The 22,634-nt window shown below is 39.7% G+C and overlaps 1 protein-coding gene across 2 annotated transcripts in view; it reads right to left on the bottom strand.

Moving 5' to 3' along the window:
- LOC129829954 (adherens junction-associated protein 1-like) overlaps positions 1–22,634 on the bottom strand; it is a 69,381-nt gene that overhangs the window by 6,646 nt on the left and 40,101 nt on the right. For both annotated transcript variants that reach the window (XM_055892012.1, XM_055892013.1), the window contains exons 3-5: positions 2,316–2,403; positions 1,916–2,158; positions 705–836 (exon numbers count right to left, since the gene is read on the bottom strand). In XM_055892012.1, coding sequence (XP_055747987.1) covers positions 764–836; positions 1,916–2,158; positions 2,316–2,403 — 404 coding nt within the window. In that variant the 3' untranslated portion in view covers positions 705–763. The remainder of the gene's footprint in view (positions 1–704; positions 837–1,915; positions 2,159–2,315; positions 2,404–22,634) is intronic.

The raw sequence follows: 22,634 nt of genomic DNA, 5'->3' as shown, positions 1-22,634 counted from the left end.
CGTAACTGCCAGTTGTAAGTACCATGTCACAATGTGCATCTACATTGCAATAACATTGTTTATGCCCATTTAACTACAATGGCTCTCCATGGTCTTTAAGTCTGCAGTGCTGGAAGGAAGAACTGGGGCGTTTTAGTTCTTTCTCTGACTGAGACCAATGTCTGTATAGACGATGGTCTTGGCCCTCTTCCTCCTGCTACTGTTCCTGCAGTCGTTCTATTCCTTTTCAAAGCTGGGTCAATAACAGACGTGTGGCCCCCTGGGCTTTTAGCCACACACTAGCCCAGTGCATGTGTTTAACTTTCACGCTTGGAATTTCAAATGGAGGCAGTCCAGCTTATCGTTAAAATATACAGGAAAGTCAAGGGAAAGTTCCCCTTTCCCATAACAAAACATTGAAACAATATTACACTGGCCGCCTGAATGAGAGCCGCCACCCCATAAATGCGTAATATTTTTCATAAACGCTAGGTTGTCGAAGGGCATGAGTCAAACATAATTGGATTATAATTGCTAATGAATGACCTTTGGTGATCTTGCCGTTAAATACAATTTTCCAGGGCAGTTTATGAAAAATCCTTGCCGAAATAACAACCATATGCCATTTCCCTTCTATTCCCAAACTGGGACACTAACACCACAGTGATCAAGGTTGGGAAGGCTCAGGAAAGGATTTGCGGAGGGGAAAGTGACATAGTACTCACCAGAGCATAAATTCAGGAAGTTTGTTCAATCCATGTGATGTAAAAAAAGCTTCAGATAGTCAGCAGGAGATCTCGAACCACTTCTCTGACACAAAGGCCACAGGAATCAGCTGCCTTTCAGTGGGAGAAGGTCTGTAGGACAAAGGATTGAGACACAAAGATAATGAGAACCTGAGTCCAGGAGACACTATATAGAGGTACTTTGCAAGGAAAACAATACCACTTACAAAAAGAGGATTTACACCATTTAGGGCAAGGACTTTTTCCGAAATATGTGATTATACCAGAAGAAACAACTGTCCCGACTCATAATCAGTGTTGGGGGTAACGCGTTACACTAATACTATTACTTTTTGCGGTAACGAGTAATATAACGGAGTACTGTACCAATTTGAGAAACAATATTACCGTTATTGATCAAAGATACAGTAGGTATCCTATTCCTATTATAGTTATTATATGTGATGATTATTCTGTCGTCCTCTCACCAAGTTCCTGTTTACGCACGCATGCCCTACTACAGTACTGACCGTTTTAGTTCAAAAATGGCAGAAGCTTTTAAAACATTGTTTCTCAGCATGGAAGTACTCCCATTACTTTGATTTGGTAGGATGACAAAATGACAAGAATATAACTGTAAAATGTTAACTGTGCCCAGGAGAGAAACACCTCTCCACTGCTAGAAACGCAATCCAATCTCTTGAAGCACCTTCAAAAGCAACACGCCAAGACAAAACCCAGAGCGAAAGAACCACAAGGCCTGAACACTTCTGCTGAAGATGACTGTAGGCCTACCTCATACAAACAATCAAGGCTTGTTTTGAGGAGGACAAACTGTGAGAGCTAAACAAGCTTGTAGCTAGGTATGTAGCAGAAATGCTGCCCTTATCCACGGTAGAATAACCCTCTTTTTTGTGTTGCTCATTATTAGGCTACTTGTGTTGGTGTATAGGCCTACATAACGTTTACATTGTGTGAGGATGCACAACGTTTTGGGGGGTAATGTTTTACTTTTCCCAGGGAGTAATAAGTAAAGTAATTTGTTATTGTTGAAAGAAGTAACGAGTTACAGGTAATATTTTTGCTTTTTGAGTAACGACCCCAACACTGCTCATAATAACCAACCCAAAAGTGAGAGGGAAGCACTTACACAAACAGTGATCAAACTGACTCAGAAACCTAGCGCTGAGAGCGATTTAAAGCCGGCGTACCTATTTCCGTTATAGGTTGTCTTGTATATAGGGGTCTGCTGGATCATCTCGTCTGTGTAGACGGGCACGGCGGTGCGCACACACTCGTGCGAGCACTGCAGGCTGTCGTTGTAGGCGGTGAAGATGTCCACTTTATTGGGCACTCGGGCAGGGGTGAAGTCGGTCAGGTTCTGACAGCTCTCCTCCTGCTGGTGGATCTTCCGCTGATGACTACTGTGACGGCCATTCCCCGACTGTACACAGCTACAAAAACACGTACCAAAGACAAGAAACAAACATAAAATCATACCTTGTACCACTGTGGATGAGTGGCTCTGGTAAAAGCTTAATTGAAACTTTCAAAAGCGATGTGTTGTGTGTGTGTCAGGAAGTAATTGCAAAGTAAAGGAATCTTTCCTACCAGTTTTTAAGGACAAGCGTAGTTATCAAGGCTGCGATGACCATAATGAGAGACACAGTGATTGTAATAATCTGGTGAACTGCCAGACCTGCAAAGAAAGAAGGACACAAAACACAAAGAAGCGCTTAGTTACGAATGGAACGGTTTTAAAGGCCGGTAGTAATTTGCCATGTTACAGAAAACTAGTAACATTTTAAGGATGTTTTTGAATAACCATATGCGCTCCACATAACACCAAGGGCAATCTACTGAAGCTCAGAGGAAGATATCTGTGAAGGTATTGATCATACTCTCTTCATTATTTAACAGATCTATAAAGATTTCAATCAAAGCCAACCACCTGCATATTAGTTTAGTTATCTTTTTTTGTACAACATTTTTACAACTTCTCCTGAACTGGTGGGAACCGTAAACCTCACTTTGAGTTTCTTAACTCTTCCCTGATTTCCTATAAGTGAATTAAAAGTACTAACACTTTTCACTTGTCAAAACTTAATCTCAGTCTTTACCTCAAAATAACCTATAGTTCAGTTCAAATACAAATGTACATGTTATCCATGCCTAAGCTGTTTTTGATGAACCCAGACAGTTTTTAAGTTTATATTTTGTGTTAGCTATGTTCCAACTCAAAATTGGGGTTATCAACATTCAAAGCAGGATTACTTTCCCGTTACTTTCTCCAATTACAGAAGTTTTTGTAAAAAAAAAAAAAAAGCCTAGGATCCTGTAACATATTTAGAATTTTGAAAAAACATCCGCCACAGTATCAATTAATGTGTACCAAGGCGCTAATAAGAACAAACAAAAACATTTGCACATTTCTACAGGGTATATAACATGGTTCACAGTGGTGCCACCTCTCTCATGAGTCTCCATCCACCAATCGCAGCCTTGCTTTTGCACAACGCCGAAAAACAGATGCGGACTTCCAGATGTTTCGCTGGTTCGAATAATTTCGTATGACTGAACTACAAAACACTGTATTGTTTTACTAAAACCCTGGAGAACCCTGCAAGGTGCTGATGCCTCAGTTTTGGAGGAATAAGGTAATCTACAGACACAGACGCAGTGCATGTCAGCACCACAGATTTCTCTCTATGGCCGACATACAGTATGATGAGGTGGTGTGGGGTTGGGAAGGGGGGGGGGGGGGGCAATTCACCAGCAATGAGTGGACCACATGTAGCAGAACGCCAAGTTCTTCATGATGAAAACGTCCTTGCGGGCCTATATATCCAAACCCTCATCAGCCAGGTGATTGTCTGCTGATCCAGTCTAGTTAGTCTTCGGGATAGTTCAAAAGGAGCGGCCACTCAGTCATGGTAAAATGCTAGCTCCCTCATTGTGCATATACATTCCCTTGGATAACAAACTTCTGTGGGCAGGGCACAAAGCAGCCAGGTCAACCTTGGATTAATGATTTCTCTGGCTGTCTCAGGAATGCCTCCCTTCCTTCGCCACAATCAGTCCCTCTGCTGCAAAGACATCATTTGCATCTTTCTCTCTTGCTCACTCCCCTGCCTCCCTTCCTGGCTGACATCAAGGCTTAAGTTGAAAGTGTGGAGTAATAAATGAACACCTGTCCAAGTTCATGGATAATAGATCATGGATCGATAGTCCACGTCTCCATGGAGAATTGTTTCGTTTTACATTCATGTCGGCATGAAAGGCTTCTCTGGCAGATGTCCAGCTTATACCAAATTCATATCAAGCTGAAGCCCTGGCCATACAAATACAGTCTTAGGTCTCATTACAACCTACTTTTAGGGCAGTGCATTAACAAGACAAGATAATGTCAGATAATGATTCCACTGACACAACCGGGAGACAGTCCAGATGATTCTCTATCCCTGACCAGAACTGCCAGTTTAAGGGAGAGAAAATTGGTCCTGCTAGCTCAAATGCATTGTGCTCTAGCAGTGAGGCTGAAAAATTACCTTTAGCAGTCACCTTGCTTTAGAGGTGCTGGGTTAGGTTTTGTTTGGAAGAATCAGTGCCAGACAAAGAGAGGGGGAGTGAGAATGGGAAAGAGAGAGAATAAGAGAGGGATAGAAAGAGCTACTGACCCCTGTGTCAGCAGAGTTTTGGGCACACCAAAGCTCCCGGAGAGAAATAAATGAGGTTTTCACCTTCAAGGTCTTGACAGTTTGATGAACACGCCATTGACAAGCATGGCATTTTAAGAAAATCTCACTATCTGCCTTTATTAAAGACTACCTAGCCCAACCCAGAAGGAGAACAATAGAAAATAATATCAGCAACAGATGTAAATAATGTATCATACACATACATATATACTGTACAGTACCCTATGTGTATGCCCATACAGTTAAGTAAAAAGTAGTGGATAAAAGCCTGTGGCAAAACTCCACAGCCAGTTGATAAAAATCTAGCAGCACTATAGCTCTTAATTGGCAACAACAACAAAAAACATACTGCCAACCTCGATAATGAGATGGAACACTGACATCAAGCTGAAAACGCTCACCTGTTAAGTCAATGGTACCAGAAGCAAACAGTGGATTTAGTAATGAAGCCATCCACTTTTGAACCAGAAACTGTGTTCTCCCCTATAAATGGACATTGGTTTAGCTTCCCATCACAGGGGACCCTTGACCCTTGCTCAATTTCATAGCCTGGCTATTTGAATTGCTTGTGGGCATCGATTTTAAACTGTTATCAGACCATTTGTGCGGGAACTGCTTTTGAGCGGGTTTGTCCTCCCAAAATTGCCTCAATAACAAAAGCATAACCAGCCATTGCCGAGCAAAGGAAAAATATGTGGAACTCAGTTTCTAAGCAAGGAGTTATTTGAAGCTATAAGGCAATCATTCTAAATGGCCATTGAGCATTAAGGCCTAATGCCGCCGTACAGCCCACGTCCGCTAGCAGAATTAAAGCTCATGAAAAATGTGGGAATAGCCCCTATTTGTGAATGGAGATGTTGTCGAGAGCAAGCCAGCCCTCCCTTCCTCCCACCCATTGCAAATGTACGGAATCTGTCCCTTATTTATAATGCATTAAACTTCCTGGAGTGTGTGAGGGTTGACATGCAGTGAGACTTAACCCCCCTATCCCCTCCGCTCTTCCCCGTTGCCCCTCTCCAATCCATCCTCCCAAACGTGGTACCTGAGCGGGGAGGGAAGGGAGAGATGGGGCAGGGGAAACCTTCTGTCGAAGCCTGCTGATGGCTCACAATTGCCAATTAACGCTGATGTCAAAGTGTCAATCTGACCTGATTTCCACTGAGTCACCGAGCAATCTAAAACACTTACAGAAGAAGAGAGGGTGCTTCTGAAGAGAGAGAGAGTAGAGAGAGACGTAGAGAGAGACAGAGAGAGAGAGAGAGCGCAAGATCAGAGCCAATTATTCCACTCACCTTTTCTCCCAATGTCAAAGGCAGCACTGCATAATTCAATCACTCTAGATAGCAAACTTTGACAGTCGAGGAGATTTGGTCAGACTCTTGCGCAAGTTCCGATGATTTTGTTACTTACCAGTAAATGCAGTTGTCATGCATGCCTGTACTTCATTTGGGGACAGTTGACTATGAAATACTTCTTCTAGTGTTAAAGAGCCACTGAACACAACAATTGGCATGTGTGTCTTTCAGTTGCACATTAGAAAAACAAGATTTCAGTCCTGGTGTGTTTCCTGACCAAGAAATTTCAAGAAATCTGTGATTTGTTTTTATGGTTTTGCCAAGGATGTTTTAGTTGCGCAATTTTACATCTAATTAAGGTGTTGGTGCAGTATTTCTCAAGGAAAAGAATTTGCAATGTTTTGTCTTATCTAAACAAAGTCGGAGCTGATGGGCAGATCTGTCTCACTCTCTATGCTATTGGATAGAGAGCCATCACTGCAGCTGTTCACCCCATGTTAGTTGGCAAATGAACATCGTCAAATTAACACCTAAACTTCATTTACCTGTTGTGATGCACGGATGTTTCAAACTTTTAGATGAGGCTGACTTTATGACCAAAATTATCCTACTTACACTTTGTAGTCAATTTTGACAGAACTATTTTTTCATCGAATCAATGCTTTGTATAGGGTGTTACTTTTTAAGTACAGAAAGGGGATTGCCACTAACAAGTGGGACTACATAACAGAGAGAAAGTTTTGAGTGTGATGTATTCAACTGTAATCCCTCGTATATCCTCCCCACTCAATTATCTGACTTGATATTGATGTTTCTTCATGCTGTCTGAATTTGTGTCAAACAAACAAATGACGTGCACTGTGAATATTTGCTGTTAGAGATTGCATTCTAAAATAGGTACACCAACACCTCATATTTCTAGTTGACATTGGGTAAAGGAACAATTTGCTATCTCCTGACCTGTTTGGATAAATAAGGTGTTGGAGTCTAGCTAGCCAATACAGAAACAACGAAAGGTTTTTCAAATGGTCGCTTGCCAGTAGTGCACCTTTTCCTCTCAGAGGAGATGTCTGCCATGAAAGAGCTGAGCATTGGAAACATGAAGTAAAACAGCATCTGTTCATTCTGGCTACTCTTCATCTCCTCTTGGCCGAGTTTCTATAAATCAGAAGGCTCGACTCTGCATGGCTGTCACCAGGCATCAGCATTTAAGTCCAGATTTAACGCTTGGGAAGAAAATTCATTTTTACCCAGCTTATCGAGAGTCAATATAGAGTAATGGTGAGATTATTAGATTGCCATGGTAACCAGTGTGGAAAGTTTATGTCTCTGTGCCTGAAGAGCCTCTCACTCTATTGTAGCCTACACCTCTACAAGGCTCTCAGAGGTCACAATGTACCATTGGTGGCGTGGCGTTTGCCAAATTTGCATACCTCTTTAAATATAGATACATAACTGAAGCACTCGAGTACTGTACTTAACGTACATTTTATATGTGCTTCGGGTGGATTCTGGCCTTGCTTATTTAACTGACTGTTCGTTTAACCTCACCTCTTCAGAGTGTGATAACAAGACCTGAATTAGCAGCTGCAGCAGGTTCTATACATTCTCGATGCATTCATCACATTTTTGGTGGAATTTCATTTTTACTTATTGACTCCACTGCCTCGTTTAACCTCTCGACTTCAGAACGTGATAACGAGACTTGAGCGATCAGCCAGCAGGATGGACGGCAGTTTTAATCATCTCATATCCATAATGAAGCTGACAGCTCCATCTGCGCGGCTTTGAGAGACCTGAGCGGAGCTAGCACAACATCACCGGGAACAATCAGCCAGCATCTGGAGTATTGTCAGAGCCTGTTACTGGGCACCTAGGTGCTTCACTGATATTACATTTAATCTATTTAAATTATATTGGTTACGTACACTTACAGTTGAAGTCATTAAAACTTGTTTTTCAAACACTCCACACATTTATTGTTAACAAACTATAGTTTTGGCAAGTCGGTTAGGACATTACTATGTGCATGACACAAGTAACTTTTCCAACAATTGATTACAGACAGATTATTTCACTTATAATTCATTGTATCACAACTCCAGTGGGTCAGAAGTTTACATCCACTGTTGACTGTGCATTTAACCTCTTTGGGCTCAAGGGGCAGTATTGAGTAGGCAGATAAAAGGTGCCCATTTCAAAAAGGCCTCGTACTCAATTCTTGCTCGTACAATATGCATATTATTATTACTATTGGATAGAAAACACTCTCTAGTTTCTAAAACCGTTTGAATTATATCTGTGGGTGAAACAGAACTGGACTTAGAGCAATTTTTTCTATGTGTATGTCAGAATGCAGAATTTTGCTGGCTGTTCTGAGACCTGTGTATTAATTTGCCTGTCCTCTATTGGTTGAGATGCACTGCATACACCTTCCACTGGGTGTCAGCGAATAGGGAGAGTTGAAATGGAGTTTCTACGTAGGTCCCAAAGGTTATAAATTGCTTGGAACCGAAGTGTCCCATCTTTCCACTCTTCGCTCTGACGCAGGGAGGGTCTTGGCATGTCATTTTAGAAGCTCCCGTATTAACTCCTAGATATATCCGGCTCTGTTTTTATTCGATATAGGTGTTGATGACATCGTAATGTTGTTATTTTAAACCGAATTATATCAGTTTGTCAGTATATTGCGATTTTCGGGTATTTATTTTCGTGACGTTTTAGGAAGTTGGGTATCTCTGGCCCACATGGCTATTGTTTACTGCTAATTGCAACGTTGAAGACGAAGTTCTCCAACCTAGCAACGATTCTTTTGGACAAAGGACACATTTCCCAAGATTCTGATGGGAGTTCATCGAAAAGTAAGAACTATTTATGCTGATAATTCATTGTTCTGTTGAAAAATGTTAAATGCATAAGACGCCATTTCCTGCAGTGTAGCCTTGCGTTATCGCAGCCTGTATTGCGCAGTAAGGTTAATTTTAAAAATGTAATTCAGCGATTGCATTAAGAACTAATTTGTCTTTCAATTGCTGTCCAACCTATATTTTTTTAGTCAAGTTTATGAATAGTTTTCGATAAGAAAAGGTGCCTTTACAAGATGGCGCCGGACAGATTGCTTGACGTTATGGACACTATTCTCATTGTATAAGCACGATTTGTGCCGCTAAATATGCACATTTTCGAACAAACTCTATATGCATTGTGTAATATGATGTTACAGGACTGTCATCTGAAGAATTCTGAGAAGGTTAGTGAAACAATTAATATATTTTGGTGGTTTATACGTTATAGCTATTTTTGCCTTGAATCAATGCTGTTGTCATGTTTGCTATTGTGCTAAGCTAATATAACGCTATATTGTGTTTTCGCTGTAAAACACTTGATAAATCGGAAATATTGTCTGGAATCACAAGATGCCTGTCTTTCAATTGCTGTACACTATGTATTTTTCAGAAATGTTTTATGGTGAGTATTTAGTTATTTGGCGTTGGTGTCTGTAATTTTTCTGTCTGCTTTCGGTGCAATTTCTGACTGTAGCTGCAATGTAAACTATGATTTATACCTGAAATATGCACATTTCTCTAAGAAAACATATGCTATACAATAAATATGTTATCAGACTGTCATATGATGAAGTTGTTTCTTGGTTAGTGGCTATTTATATCTTTATTTGGTCGAATTTGTGAAAGCTACTGATGTAGTAAAAAACTGATGGAGTAAAAATAGTAGTGTCTTTTGCTAACGTGGTTAGCTAATAGATTTACATATTGTGTCTTCCCTGTAAAACATTTAAAAAATCGGACATGTTGGCTTGATTCACAAGATGTGTACCTTTTCATCTGGTGTCTTGGACTTGTTAATGTGTGAAAGTTAAATATTTAAAAAATATATCTTTTGAATTTCGCGCCCTGCACTTTGAGCTGGCTGTTGTCATAAGTGTACCGACGTCGGGCTTGCACGCCAAACAGGTTAAACAGCTTGGAAAATTCCAGAAAATTATGTCATGGCTTTAGAAGCTTCTGATAGGCTAATTGACATCATTTGAGCCAATTGGAGGTGTACCTGTGGATGTATTTCAAGGCCTACCTTCAAACTCAGTGCCTCTTTGCTTGCCATCATGTGAAAATAAAAAGAAATCAGCCAAGACCTCAGAAAAATAATTGTAGACCTCCACAAGTCTGGTTCATCCTTGGGAGCAAATTCCAAACGCCTGAAGGTACCACGTTCATCTGCACAAACAATAGTACGCAAGTATAAACACCATGGGACCACGCAGCCGTCATACCGCTCTGGTAGGAGACGCGTTCTGTCTCCTAGAGATGAACGTACTTTGGTGTGAAATGTGCAAATCAATCCCAGAACAACAGCAAAGGACCTTGTGAAGATACTGGAGGAAACAGGCACAAAAGTATCTATATCCACAGTAAAATGAGTCCTATATCGACATAACCTGAAATGCTGCTCAGCAAGGACATCAGGTTATACATACACTTATGTTTTGTTCGAAAATGTGCATATTTAGAGCTGAAATCAGTGGTTATACATTGTGCTAACGTAGCATCTTTTTCCCACAACGTCTGGATATTTTGCTGACACTTTTTCTGACACACATATTTTGACCAAATAGCTATTCATAAACATAACAAAAAAATACATGTTGTATCGGAAATGATAGATACACTAGTTCTTAATGCAATCGCCGTGTTAGAATTCTAAAAATAACTTCATTACGACATCCAGCTTAGGTATAGCGAGAGAGTACCCAAAAGCTGGGCGCAAACGACTAGCACAACATGTTCGACAGATATATGAAATAGCATCATAAAATGGGTCCTACATTTGCTGATCTTTCATCAGATTGTTGTAGAAGGGGTCCTTTGTCGGGAACAATCGTTGTTTGGATTTAGAACGGCCTTTTTCCCTCTCGATTTAGCAAGCACACTTGCCAAGTGGCGCGAATCTCTCCATGTCAACGAACGAAAGAGAACGGAACACGGCAAAACTCCCGAAAAAATTTCAATAATCTGATTAAACTATATTGAAAAAACATACTTTACGATGATATTGTCACATGAATCAAATAAAATCAAAGCCGGAGATATTAGTGGTCCTTAACGACAGCTTATCAGAAGGCAAATCCAGGTCCCTTGACGCGCTCTCCAGAAAACAGGAAACTGGTGACACGTCATACAAAGAGCTATTATACGAGCCCAGATCAAGTTACACACTTCATTTCTTCTCTCACTCCTTGTCGACATCTAGTGGAAGACGTATGAAGTGCATCTAAACTAATAAATATCAAGGACTTTAACAGGCAGCCCCTAGAAGAGAGCATCGATTTCAGATTTTCCACTTCCTGTCAGGAAGTTTGCTGCAAAAGGAGTTCTGTTTTACTCACAGATATAATTCAAATGGTTTTAGAAACTAGAGTGTTTTCTATCAAATAGTAATAATAATATGCATATTGTACGAGCAAGAATTGAGTACGAGGCCATTTGAAATGGGCACCTTTTATCCGGCTACTCAATACTGCCCCTGCAGCCCAAACAGTTTAAGTGTTCCCTTTAGTTTTTGAGCAGTGTATATACAGTGCATGTATATGATTGTGTGTATAGACAAGGACAGTATATGAACAGTAAAGGTGTCTACAGAAGTAGTTACAGAGACCAGAATATACATATGAAGTGGGTAAAACAATATATAAACATTAAGGTGACCAGTGCCAATGACGTAAGGACTGGCTGATTTCCAACTTCTCACTGTGTAAAGCAGGGAGACGCACCCTCGCCCACTTTATTTCCAGTACATGTCAATGATTTAGCCCTACAAATCAAATATGCTAAACTTGGTGTTGAAGTTGTGGATATATTCCTGGGCATCTTGTTGTATGCTGCTGACATAGTTCTCCTTGCAGAAACCGAAGATGACCTCCAGAATATGTTGAATATTGTTAATTGATGGTGTAATAAATGGAGACTTGCGTTAAATCAAGAGAAGACCCAGATTGATCATTTCATAAAGAAGGGAGTGCAGAGAAGTGCACACAATTTTTGTTTTGGTACAACCCCATTATTCTACACTGTGCTCTATAAATACCTTGGTTTCACTCTGGATGAACACATGACCTTTGAAGATGGCATTAGATCACTGGTAGATTCTGCAGGCAGAGCATTGGGGTCTACCTAAGTAAGGATCTTGGTTAATGTGCTTATTCTCAGCTGTATAAATCCTGTGTGTGTCCGGTGATGGACTACGCTGCTGGGGTATGAGGATCCAAAGTGCGTACTAATTGTAACAATGTTTGAAACCGAGCAATCTGCTGCCTTCTTGGTGTGCACAAAGTGACTCCAAACCTGGCCATCTGTGGAGATATGGGTTGGGAACCATGTGCGGTTAGGCAAAAAGGTGGAACATACTGATAAATATGCCAGAACACAGAATCAAAAAAGTGACCTTAGTCATAGCTATTCATGAGCCAGAAAATTGTTATATATTTTTTGTGAAACTGATTTGCAGTATATATTCAGGAACAAATTACAGTGGTTGCTCAACAAAAAGTTTTAAGATTATGCTGCGGGACTTGTGGTTTAGTACGGTACCCTGCATCACTACTTCATTGCTCCAGACCAACGCAAGGGGGAGTTAGAGCACTGATTATGCTTTTGGGTCCCAAGGCGCTACTGTTTCTCTAACTGACAATGAATGGGTGACATAACCCTAAATAGAAACTGATAATTGTGCACGGCTTCAGTATTACGAACCAAAACTGTTGTTACACTAAGAGAAACTTAGACTACAATTAGGGTGTGGAAATGTTAGATTTATTTTGCTCTTACTGTAGTTCTGTAGCCTACTCCCGACCAGTCACGTTGTACAGCGCCTGAGAGCCGGTCTAAGACACTGCATCGCAGTGCAAGCTATGTTGCTACAGATGCTGGTTCAATATCTGTGCTGACCTTGACTGGGAGACCCATGAGATGACTGTAGGTTTTTGGTTTCTCTCCCTCTAAAAACAGAATCATTCTAAATAACAAACTGTCTGTCACGCCTTGACCTTAGTTATCTTTGTTTTCTTTATTATTTTGGTTAGGTCAGGGTGTGACGAGGGTGGTATGTGTGTTTTTGTTTTGTCTAGGGAGGGTTTTGGGTATGTCTAGGTGTGTGTGTGTAGTCTAGGCATTATGTAGGTTATGGTGGCCTAGATTGGTTCCCAATCAGATGCAGCTGTTTATCGTTGTCTCTGATTGGGGATCCTAATTAGGTTGCCATTTTCCAGTTTGGTTGGTGGGTGATTGTCTATGAGATGTTGTATCTCTGCCATCGTTATACTTAGTTTCACGTTCGTTTTGTTGTTTTGTATTAGTTTGTTAAGTGTTCTTCGTTTCATTAAAGAAGATGTAGTCACATCACGCTGCGCTTTGGTCTCCTCACTACGACGAGCGTGACACTGGCTTTATTTACAAATTAGTAGCAATGTCTCACCCAATGTTCAAGAATGGCCTTTTTCTTGCTCATTTTATGTTATTTGAAAACAAAATAATATCCAAAATATTGTTATTTCTTAAACAAAGCGAATATTATTATTATTATTAATTTAGAATTATAAACTCATCAAAAAACGAAACGTCCCTTTTTCAGGACCCTGTCTTTCAAAGATAATTAATTCATGTGGAAATGTTATGCACTTAATATTGTAGCCTACTCTCGACCGTCACGTTGTACAGTGCCATATTTTCAGTTTCATCCTAACGGAAACCCTGAGGGTTTTTCATTTTTCTTGGAATAGAAACAACATAATATTAATCATATTAATTAAGCAACATTTCTTAAAATCAGTCCCATGTACTATGTTCTTACAAAAAAAGTTTTTAAATTCTCTAGCACAGTGTCACGTTCCTGACCTGTTTTTCCTTTTTCTTGTATTTTATTTAGTTGGTCTGGACGTGAGTTGGGGTGGGTTGTCGATGTGTTATTTTCTGTGTTCGGCCGGGTATGATTCTCAATCAGAGACAGCTGTCAATCGTTGTCCCTGATTGAGAATCATACTTAGGCAGCCTGGGATTCATGTGTGTTTTGTGGGTGTTTGTATCTCGTGTCAGTGTTAGTACCACACGGGACTGTTTGCGGTTTTGTCACGTTTGTTGTTTTGTATATTAACCTGTTGAGGATGGGGGCGCTGTTGAGACTATTTATGCTAATTGGGTAATTTTTGAAACGGCTTCCCACAAAATCCTTGATCGTACAATATGCATATTATTATTATTATTGGATAGAAAACAGTCTATAGTTTCTATAGGAGTTGAAATTTTGTCTCTAAGTGGAACAGAGCCCATTCTACAGCAATTTCCCTGACATGGAGTCAGATTTCAGAAATGTTGGCCACTGTTCTGAAGTCAGTTAAAAGGGCACTGTTATTGCTATGACTATACGGACACTTCTTACGTCTTCCCCTGGATGCCTTTACGTGATGACGATTCCAATGGGGTCGATTGCGCGTTCACAGGCACTACAAATGAAAAAACCCTGTAGCTAGCAAGTCTTTTCTTGGTGCGTAACGCGCGTGGAGGACACCGAGCCGCTCCTGTTCCAAGCGTTAGTTTAGCCTGTTATATTTCTCCGGTCATCTTTTCACTCGTTATAGGAGTTAAAAACATCATAAGGTAGTTAATTTAAAGCGTTTTATAGCAATTTATATCCGTTTAGTGCGATTTTGGGACATTTATTTTTGAAACGATGTGAATAGCCGGGCACGCTTTTCAGTTCATCCCGAACGCAGTTGGCATTTCCACATGGCAAGAGGACAGCTTTCCACCAAAAGACGATTACTCCCAAGAAAGGATCCTTTGCCCAAGATACTGATGGAAGAACAGCTCATAGTAGGACATTTTTATTATGATAAATCGTGTTTCTGTCGAAACATTTTAGTGGCTTAGGACGCCATGTTTTTTGACGTAGCTTCGCTTGGCGCAAACTGTATTGAAAAGTAAGGATAAATTAAAAAATGTAATTCCGCAATTGTATTAAGAATTAAATTGTCTATCAATCCCTGTCCACCCTATATTTTTTAGTCACGTTTATGAGTATTTATGTATAAGAGTAGATCACTGTCTAAGTGGCGCAAGGACATTTTCTGACCAGCTGAGCTACATTTCACATTGTCTAACCATGATTTTGGTGGCTAAATATAAACGTTTTCGATCAAACTCTATATGGATTGTGTAATATGATGTTACAGGAGTGTCATCTGAAGAATTCTGAGAAGGTTAGTGAAAAAATTAATATATTTTTGGCGATGTTGACGTTATCGCTCACTTTGGCTAGAATCAATGCTGGGCTGCTATGTGCTATGTGCTATGCTAATATAACGATTTATTGTGTTTTCGCTGTAAGACACTTAGAAAATCTGAAATATTGTCTGTATTCACAGGATCTGTGTCTTTCGATTCGTGTATGCTGTGTATTTTTACGAAATGTTTGATGATTAGTAAGTAGGTAAACAAGTTGCTCTAAGTAGTTTTTCTATTCCATTTGTGACGGTGGGTGCAATTGTAACCTATGCCATCTACCTGAAATATGCACTTTTTTCTAACAAAACCTATCCCATACCATAAATATGTTATCAGACTGTCATCTGATGAGTTTTTTTGTTGGTTAGGGGCTATAAATATCTTAGTTTAGCCGAATTGGTGATGGCTACTGGTGTTGGTGGACAAATAAAAGATGGTGGATTATGCTAATGTGTTTTTAGGTAATAGATGTACATCTTTACATATTGTGTCTTCCCTGTAAAACATTTTAAAAATCGGACATGTTGACTGGATTCACAAGATCTGTGTCTTTCATTAGCTGTATTGGACTTTAATGTGTGAAAGTTAAATATTTTAAAAAAATATTTTTTTTGAATTTCGCGGCACTGGTTTTTCAGTGGGGGGGGGGGGGGGGGGGGTGCCGGCACGCTGATCCTAGACAGGTTAAGTGTTCAGTCTACGTGAATTAAAAGATGACCACTTTCCACTCTGCATATTGGTCTGATCCTTCTCGCCTCTCCTCCTCGTCCGAGGAGGAGGATTACGACGACCGTTACACACAGCCACTATTGAAGGCAATCAAATGCTTCTCAAAGATCCCTCTGGTGGTCAAACTAGCTCTAACTAGCTTTAGTGGTTACAATTTAAGTATGCTCTCTCTCTAATTCTCTATTTCTCTCTTTCTTTCTCTCTCTCGGAGGACCTGAGCCCTAGGACCATGCCGCAGGACTACCTGGCATGATGACGTCCCCAGTCCACCTGGCCGTGCTGCTGCTCCAGTTTCAACTGTTCTGCCTGCGGCTATGGAACCCTGACCTGTTCACCGGACGTGCTACCTGTCCCAGACCTGCTGTTTTCAACTCTCTAGAGACAGCAGGAGCGGTAGAGATACTCTTAATGATTGGCTATGAAAAGCCAACTGACATTTACTTCTGAGGTGCTGAGGTGCTGACTGGTCATTTATGAACATTTGAACATCTTGGCCATGTTCTGTTATAATCTCCACCCGGCACAGCCAGAAGAGGACTGGCCACCCCTCATAGCCTGGTTCCTCTCTTGGTTCCTTCCTAGGTTTTGGCCTTTCTAGGGAGTTTTCCTAGCCACTTTGCTTCTACACCTGCATTGCTTGCTGTTTGGGGTTTTAGGCTGGGTTTCTGTACAGCACTTTAAGATATCAGCTGATGTAAGAAGGGAAGATATATTTGATTTGATGTGATACTGTGGTGTTAAGCAAATCAAGAACACACTTTTTCTGATCTACAAGGAAAAATGGGCAGTTATTTGTTTTAAACCTAAACTTAGAACATACACTCTTCAACTATAAGGTACTTTTTTGAGCTCTCCTAGATTTGCCATTGAGGAATATAAGCATGCTGGTCATTTTCTGTTTCGAACACAGCCCTGCATCCCCACCAACACACAATTTCTGTTGTTGTTTACGTAATCCCAAAACATTCCATTATAAATTGCAATACAGGTCAGGTGGGCATAATTTCAAAGCTTATTCTATTGCCTACATGGCTTGCTAAGTTATAAAATATGATCTTACAGTGTTAGGCTTTCAAACTAACAGATTGTAACTTTGGTGCACATAGAATGGAGTCATGAGTGCGTGTTCCGCACAGTCTGAGAAAATCCAGCTGAATAGGTCTGGATGGGGCTGGGTTCATATGAAGTGAAACATCTGTACCACTGGGTCAACGCTAAAAGTTAAGATACAGTCTACTGTAGAAGTATAGCCGTTTCCCATTTCACTATGCCAAACAATGCCTTCAAAGTATTCACACCAATTTTCAACATTTTGTTGTGTAACAGCCTGAATGTAAAATGTATTAAATTGAAATTTTGTGTTACTGGTCTACACACAATACCCCATAATGTCGAAGTGGAATTGTCTTTTGAGATTTATTTTTTTTGTTAAAAATGAAAAGCTAAAATGTCTTGAGTGAATAAGTATTCAACCCTTATGATATGGCAAGCCTAGATAAGTTAATGAGTTTAAATGTGCATAACAAGTCACATACACTATTAAGTTGCATGGACTCCCTCTGAGTGCAATAATAGTGTTTAACATTATTTTTGAATGATTACCTCATCTCTGTACCCCACACATAAATTATCTGTAAGGTCCCTCAGTCGAGCAGTGAATATCAAACACAGATTCAACCACAAAGACCAGGGAGTTTTTCAAATGCTTGCAAGGAAATAACAAAAGCATACATTGAATATCTCTTTGAGCATGGTGAAGTTATTAATTACACTTTGGATGGTGTATCAATACACTCAGTCACTATGAAGATACAGGCGTCCGTCCTTCCTAACTCAGTTGCCGGAGAGGAAGGAAACCACTGAGGGATTTAACCAGGATGCCAATGGTGACTTTAAAACAGTTACAGAGTTTAATGGCTTTGATAGGAAAACACTGAGGGTTTACTAACCTAAATGACAGCGAGAAAAGAAGAAAGCCTGTACTGAATTAAAATATTCCAAAACATGCATCCTCTTTGCAATAAGGCACTAAATCAAAACTGCAAGAAATGTGGAAAACAAATGAACTTTATGTCCTGAATACAAAGCATTATGTTTGGGGAAAATCCAACACAACACATCACTGAGTACCACTCTTCATATTTTTAAGCATGGTGGTGGCTGCATCATGTTATGGGTATGCTTGTCATCAGCAAGGATTAGGGAGTTTTTTAGGATATGTTAGCAGTTGAAGTCCAAAGCAAATCAGGGGGAGAAAAATAGATGTATCTGAGAAGGACAAATCATAGATGTTATGCTGGGAGGTGGATGTTCAGCCTCCCCTGTCCTCAGGTTTTCTCCACAGAACAAAGGAACAGGATGCCATGCATAACCCCCCACCCTAGCCTGGGGTTGACCAATCAGAAGTCCTTGCAGTGCACCTGGGCCAATGGCCAAATAACAATAATAAGTATCCTGCTCCAGACTCAATGTACAGACCAATGAAAACGTGGCACATGTAGCGCTGAGTACAGACTGACATTCCACAGATTCTGAATAGGTGTTGAACTGAAGACCAAGTATTTACATTGACAATTCCCTATTGACCATTAGTACTCTCGTCCTCTCCTCCTCTGCGTTGTGTATTTATCTTCAAAATATTATTATAGATAAAATGAAACAGAATAGAGCTAAGCACAGGCAAAATCCTAGAGGAAAATATGGTTCACTCTGCTTTCCAACAGACACTGGGAGACAAATTCATCTTTCAGCAGGACAATAATCTTAAACACAAAGCCAAATATACACTAGAGTTTCTTACCAAGATGACGTTGAATGTTCTTGAGTGGCTGAGTAACAGTTTTGACTTCAATAAGCTTAAAAATCGATAGCAAGACTTAAATGGCTGTCTAGCAATGATCAACAACCAACTTGACAGAGCTTGAAGAATTTGAAACATAATAATGTGCAAATATTGTACAATCCAGGTGTGCAAAGCTCACATGGAGAAACTTCACCATAAAATCACACATTGCTTTTGTACATCAAACGGACAGTAATTTTCGATAACAACATTTAATATGGGATCAATATGGGATCAACAATATGGGATCAACATTTGCAAATGTATTTGTAAATGTAAATCACCAATCCATAAATGTAAATCGCTATCCACAAATGCAATTCACTATCAACAAACAAACACCATTTGATTTGTATATGTAAATCGAGGGCCTTAAGTAAAATGACTGGCATAAAGATTTGCACATAGGAGAGATATGCACAAACATGACAGATATGGCAAACCTGCAGCTCCATATTTGGAAGCGCTTAGGTCACCTGACTTTTGGCAGGGATTTTACGACTACAAATCGCTTTCTATCGTAATAACTTTTTTTCTTTGTGGGAGAACTTCTTGTCTACATGTGAGAACTTCTTGTCTTTTTCTTGTCGTCAAATCCCTACCAAAAGTCAGGTGCAATGACTTCCAAATCTGGAGTTGCAGGTTTGCCATATCTGTCATGTTTGTATATATCATATCTCTCCTATGTGCAAATCTTTATGGCAGTCATTTTACTTAAGGCCCTCGGTTTTTCTTATTTTTTAAATATTTTCTACACTGTAGAATAATAATGAAGACATCAAAACTATGAAATAACACATATGGAATCATGTAGTACCCAAAAAAGTGTTCAACAAAACAAAATATTATTCAAGGTAGCCACCCTTTGCCTTGATGACAGTCTTGGCATTCTCTCAACCAGCTTCATGAGGTGAGAATGAATTTCAATTAACAGGTGTGCCTTGTTCAAAGTTAATTTGTGGAATTTCTTTCTTTCTTAATGTGTTTGAGCCAATCAGTTATGTTGTGACAAGGTATGGGTGGTATACAGAAGATAGCCCTATTTGGTAAAGTCCATATTATGGCAAGAACAGCTCAAATAAGCAAAGAGAAACGACAGTCCATCATTACTTTAAGACATGAAGGTCAGTCAATTCTGACAATGTCCAGAACTTTGAAAGTTTCTTCAAGTGGAGTCGCAAAAACCATCAAGCGCTATGATGAAACTAGCTCTCATGAGAACCGCCACAGGAAAGGAAGACCCAGAGTTGCCTCTGCTGCAGAGGATATGTTCATTAGAGTTAACTGCACCTCAGATTGCAGCCCAAATAAATTCTTCACAGAGTTCAAGTAACAGACACAGCTCAACATCAACTGTTCATAGGAGACTGCGTGAATCAGGCCTTCGTGGTTGAATTGCTGCAAAGAAACTACTAGTAAAGGACACCAAAAATAAGAAGATACTTGCTTTGGCCAAGAAACACAAGCAATGGACATTAGACTGGTGGAAATCTGTCCTTTGGTCTTATGGGTCCAAATTTGAGATTTTTGGTTCCAACCGCCGTGTCTTTGTGAGGCGCAGAGTAGGTGAACAGATGATCTCCGTATGTGTGGTTCCCAACGTGAAGCACGGAGGAGGTGTGATGGTGTGGGGTTGCTTTGCTGTGGACACTGTCAGTGATTTATTTAGAATTCAAGGCACACTTAACAGCATGGCTACAACAGCATTCTGCAGCTATACGCCATTCCATCTGGTTTGCACTTAGTGGGACTATCATTTATTTTTCAACAGGACAATGACCAAACACACCTCCAGGCTGTATAAGGGCTATTTAACCAAGAAGGAGAGTGATGGAGTGCTGCATCAGATGACCTGGCCTCCACAATCACCCGACCTCAACCCAACTGAGATGGTTTGAGAAGAGTTGGACCGCAGAGTGAAGGAAAAGCAGCCAACAAGTCCTCAGCATATGTGGGAACTTCTTCAAGACGGTTGGAAAAGCATTCCTCATGAAGCTGGTTGAGAGAATGATAAGAGTGTGCAAAGCTGTCATCAAGGCAAAAAGTGGCTACTTTGAAGAATATAAAATATTTTTTGATTTGTTTAACACTTATACTACATGATTCCATATGTGTTAAATCATAGTTTTGATGTCTTCACTATTATTCTACAATGTAGAAAATAGTAAAAATAAAGAAAAACCCTTGACTGTCACTGTATATTTAATTATACCATGGTACCACAAGCATGTGGTAAGAACAATTTAACAATGCTCTATCTGCAAATCACAATATATTTAACACTTTCAAAACAGTAATACAATGCCCGTATAAACGAATAGACCTATAGTGCCTATCATAAGAAATCACCCCGCTTGGATTTTTTTCACATTTTGTTGCGTTACAAAGTGGGATTGAAATAGATTTAATTGTGATTAATTGTCACTGATCTACACAAAATACTCCATAATGTCAAAGTGAAATGGACATTCTATGAATGTTTACAAAATTAACAAAAAATAAATAAATAAAATTTCTTGGTTATACTGTATCAGTATTCACCCCCATTGTTATGGCAAGCCTAGATAAGTTTGGGAGTAGAAATTTGCTTAACAAATCACATAATAAGTTGCATGGACTAATATAATATGAGTTAAGATGATTTTTTTAATGACCATCTCTGTACCCCACACATACAATTATGTGTAAGGTCCCTCGGTCAAGTAGTGAATTTCAAGCACAGATTCAACCACAAAGACCAGGGAGGGTTTCCAGTGCCTCAAAAAGAAGGGCACCAATTGGTTGATTGGTAAAAAAAAAAAAAAAAAGCTGAATCGGAATATCCCTTTGTGCATTGTGCATATTAATTAGGCTTTGGGGGGGGGGGGGGGGGGGGGGGGGGGTCAATACACCCAGTCACTACAAAGATACTGGCATCCTTCCAAACTGAGTTGCATGAGGCCAATGGTGATTTTAAAAAAGTATGAGTTTAATGACTGTGATAGGAGAAAACTGAGAATGGATAATAAACAATATTGTAGTTACTCTACAATACTAATCTAAGCCTGCACAGAATAAAAGTAGTTCATAACATGCATCCTTTTTGCAACAAGGCACTTAAGTAAAACTGCAAAAAATGTAACAAAGGAATTAACTTTTTGTCCTAAATACAAATTGTTCAAAATACATCACTCAGTACAATTCTCCATATTTTCAAGCATGGAGGTGGCTGCATCCTGTTATGGGTATGCTTGACATCATCAAGGACTGAGGAGTTTTTCAAGATAAAAAAAATAATGGAATGGAGCTAAGCACAGGCAAAACCGTAAAGGAAAGCCTGGTTCAGTCCGCTTTCCACCAGAGACTGGGAAATGATCTAATGACAAGACTTGAAAATGGCTGTCTACCAACCATCAACAACCAAGTTGACAAAGCTTGAAGAATTTTTTAAATAATAACGTGCACATATTGCACAATCCAGGTGTGCAAAGCTCAGAGACTTACCCAAATAGACTCGCAGCTGTAATCGCTGCCAAAGTGTTTCAAGCATGTATTGACTAATTGGGGTGAATACTCAAGATAAATTATTTTTTTATTTTTCCATTTCTTTTTTCCCATTTAGAATTTTTCTAGCACTTTGACATTAAAGTATTTTGTGTGGATCGTTGACAAAAAAATTACAATTAAATCCATTTTAATCCCACAATAAAATGTTAAGAAATCTAAGAGGGGTGAATACTTACGATAGGCAATGTAACTACAGAGGTATAAACATGGCATATGCCTATTCTGAAACCAAAAACTGCTGAATAAAACAAAACAGTTTGCTCTGAGTCATAGCTCCTCTAAATTCAGGGGAAAGATTAAGTGTCCTAAAATATTAATTGGCCGATGGTTAGGGAAGATGTGCTTTGAATAGTTGAACAATTTTGAGGGGCCCATCCCTCTCAATACCCTAGATATGTCAAAAGGAGAACACTTACATCACTGAATGATATTTCACTTATTTTACACAAATATTCAACACATTCTTTACTTATCTGTCCCAGACAACGGCAATTCATGCCAAAATCTTGCTTCAAACAGTTAGCAATGGG

Source organism: Salvelinus fontinalis, chromosome 31 (genome assembly GCF_029448725.1).
Source record: "Salvelinus fontinalis isolate EN_2023a chromosome 31, ASM2944872v1, whole genome shotgun sequence".
NCBI lineage: Eukaryota > Metazoa > Chordata > Actinopteri > Salmoniformes > Salmonidae > Salvelinus > Salvelinus fontinalis.
Note: the sequence above shows the minus strand (reverse complement) of the source record. Positions and strands in the feature narration are given on the sequence as shown.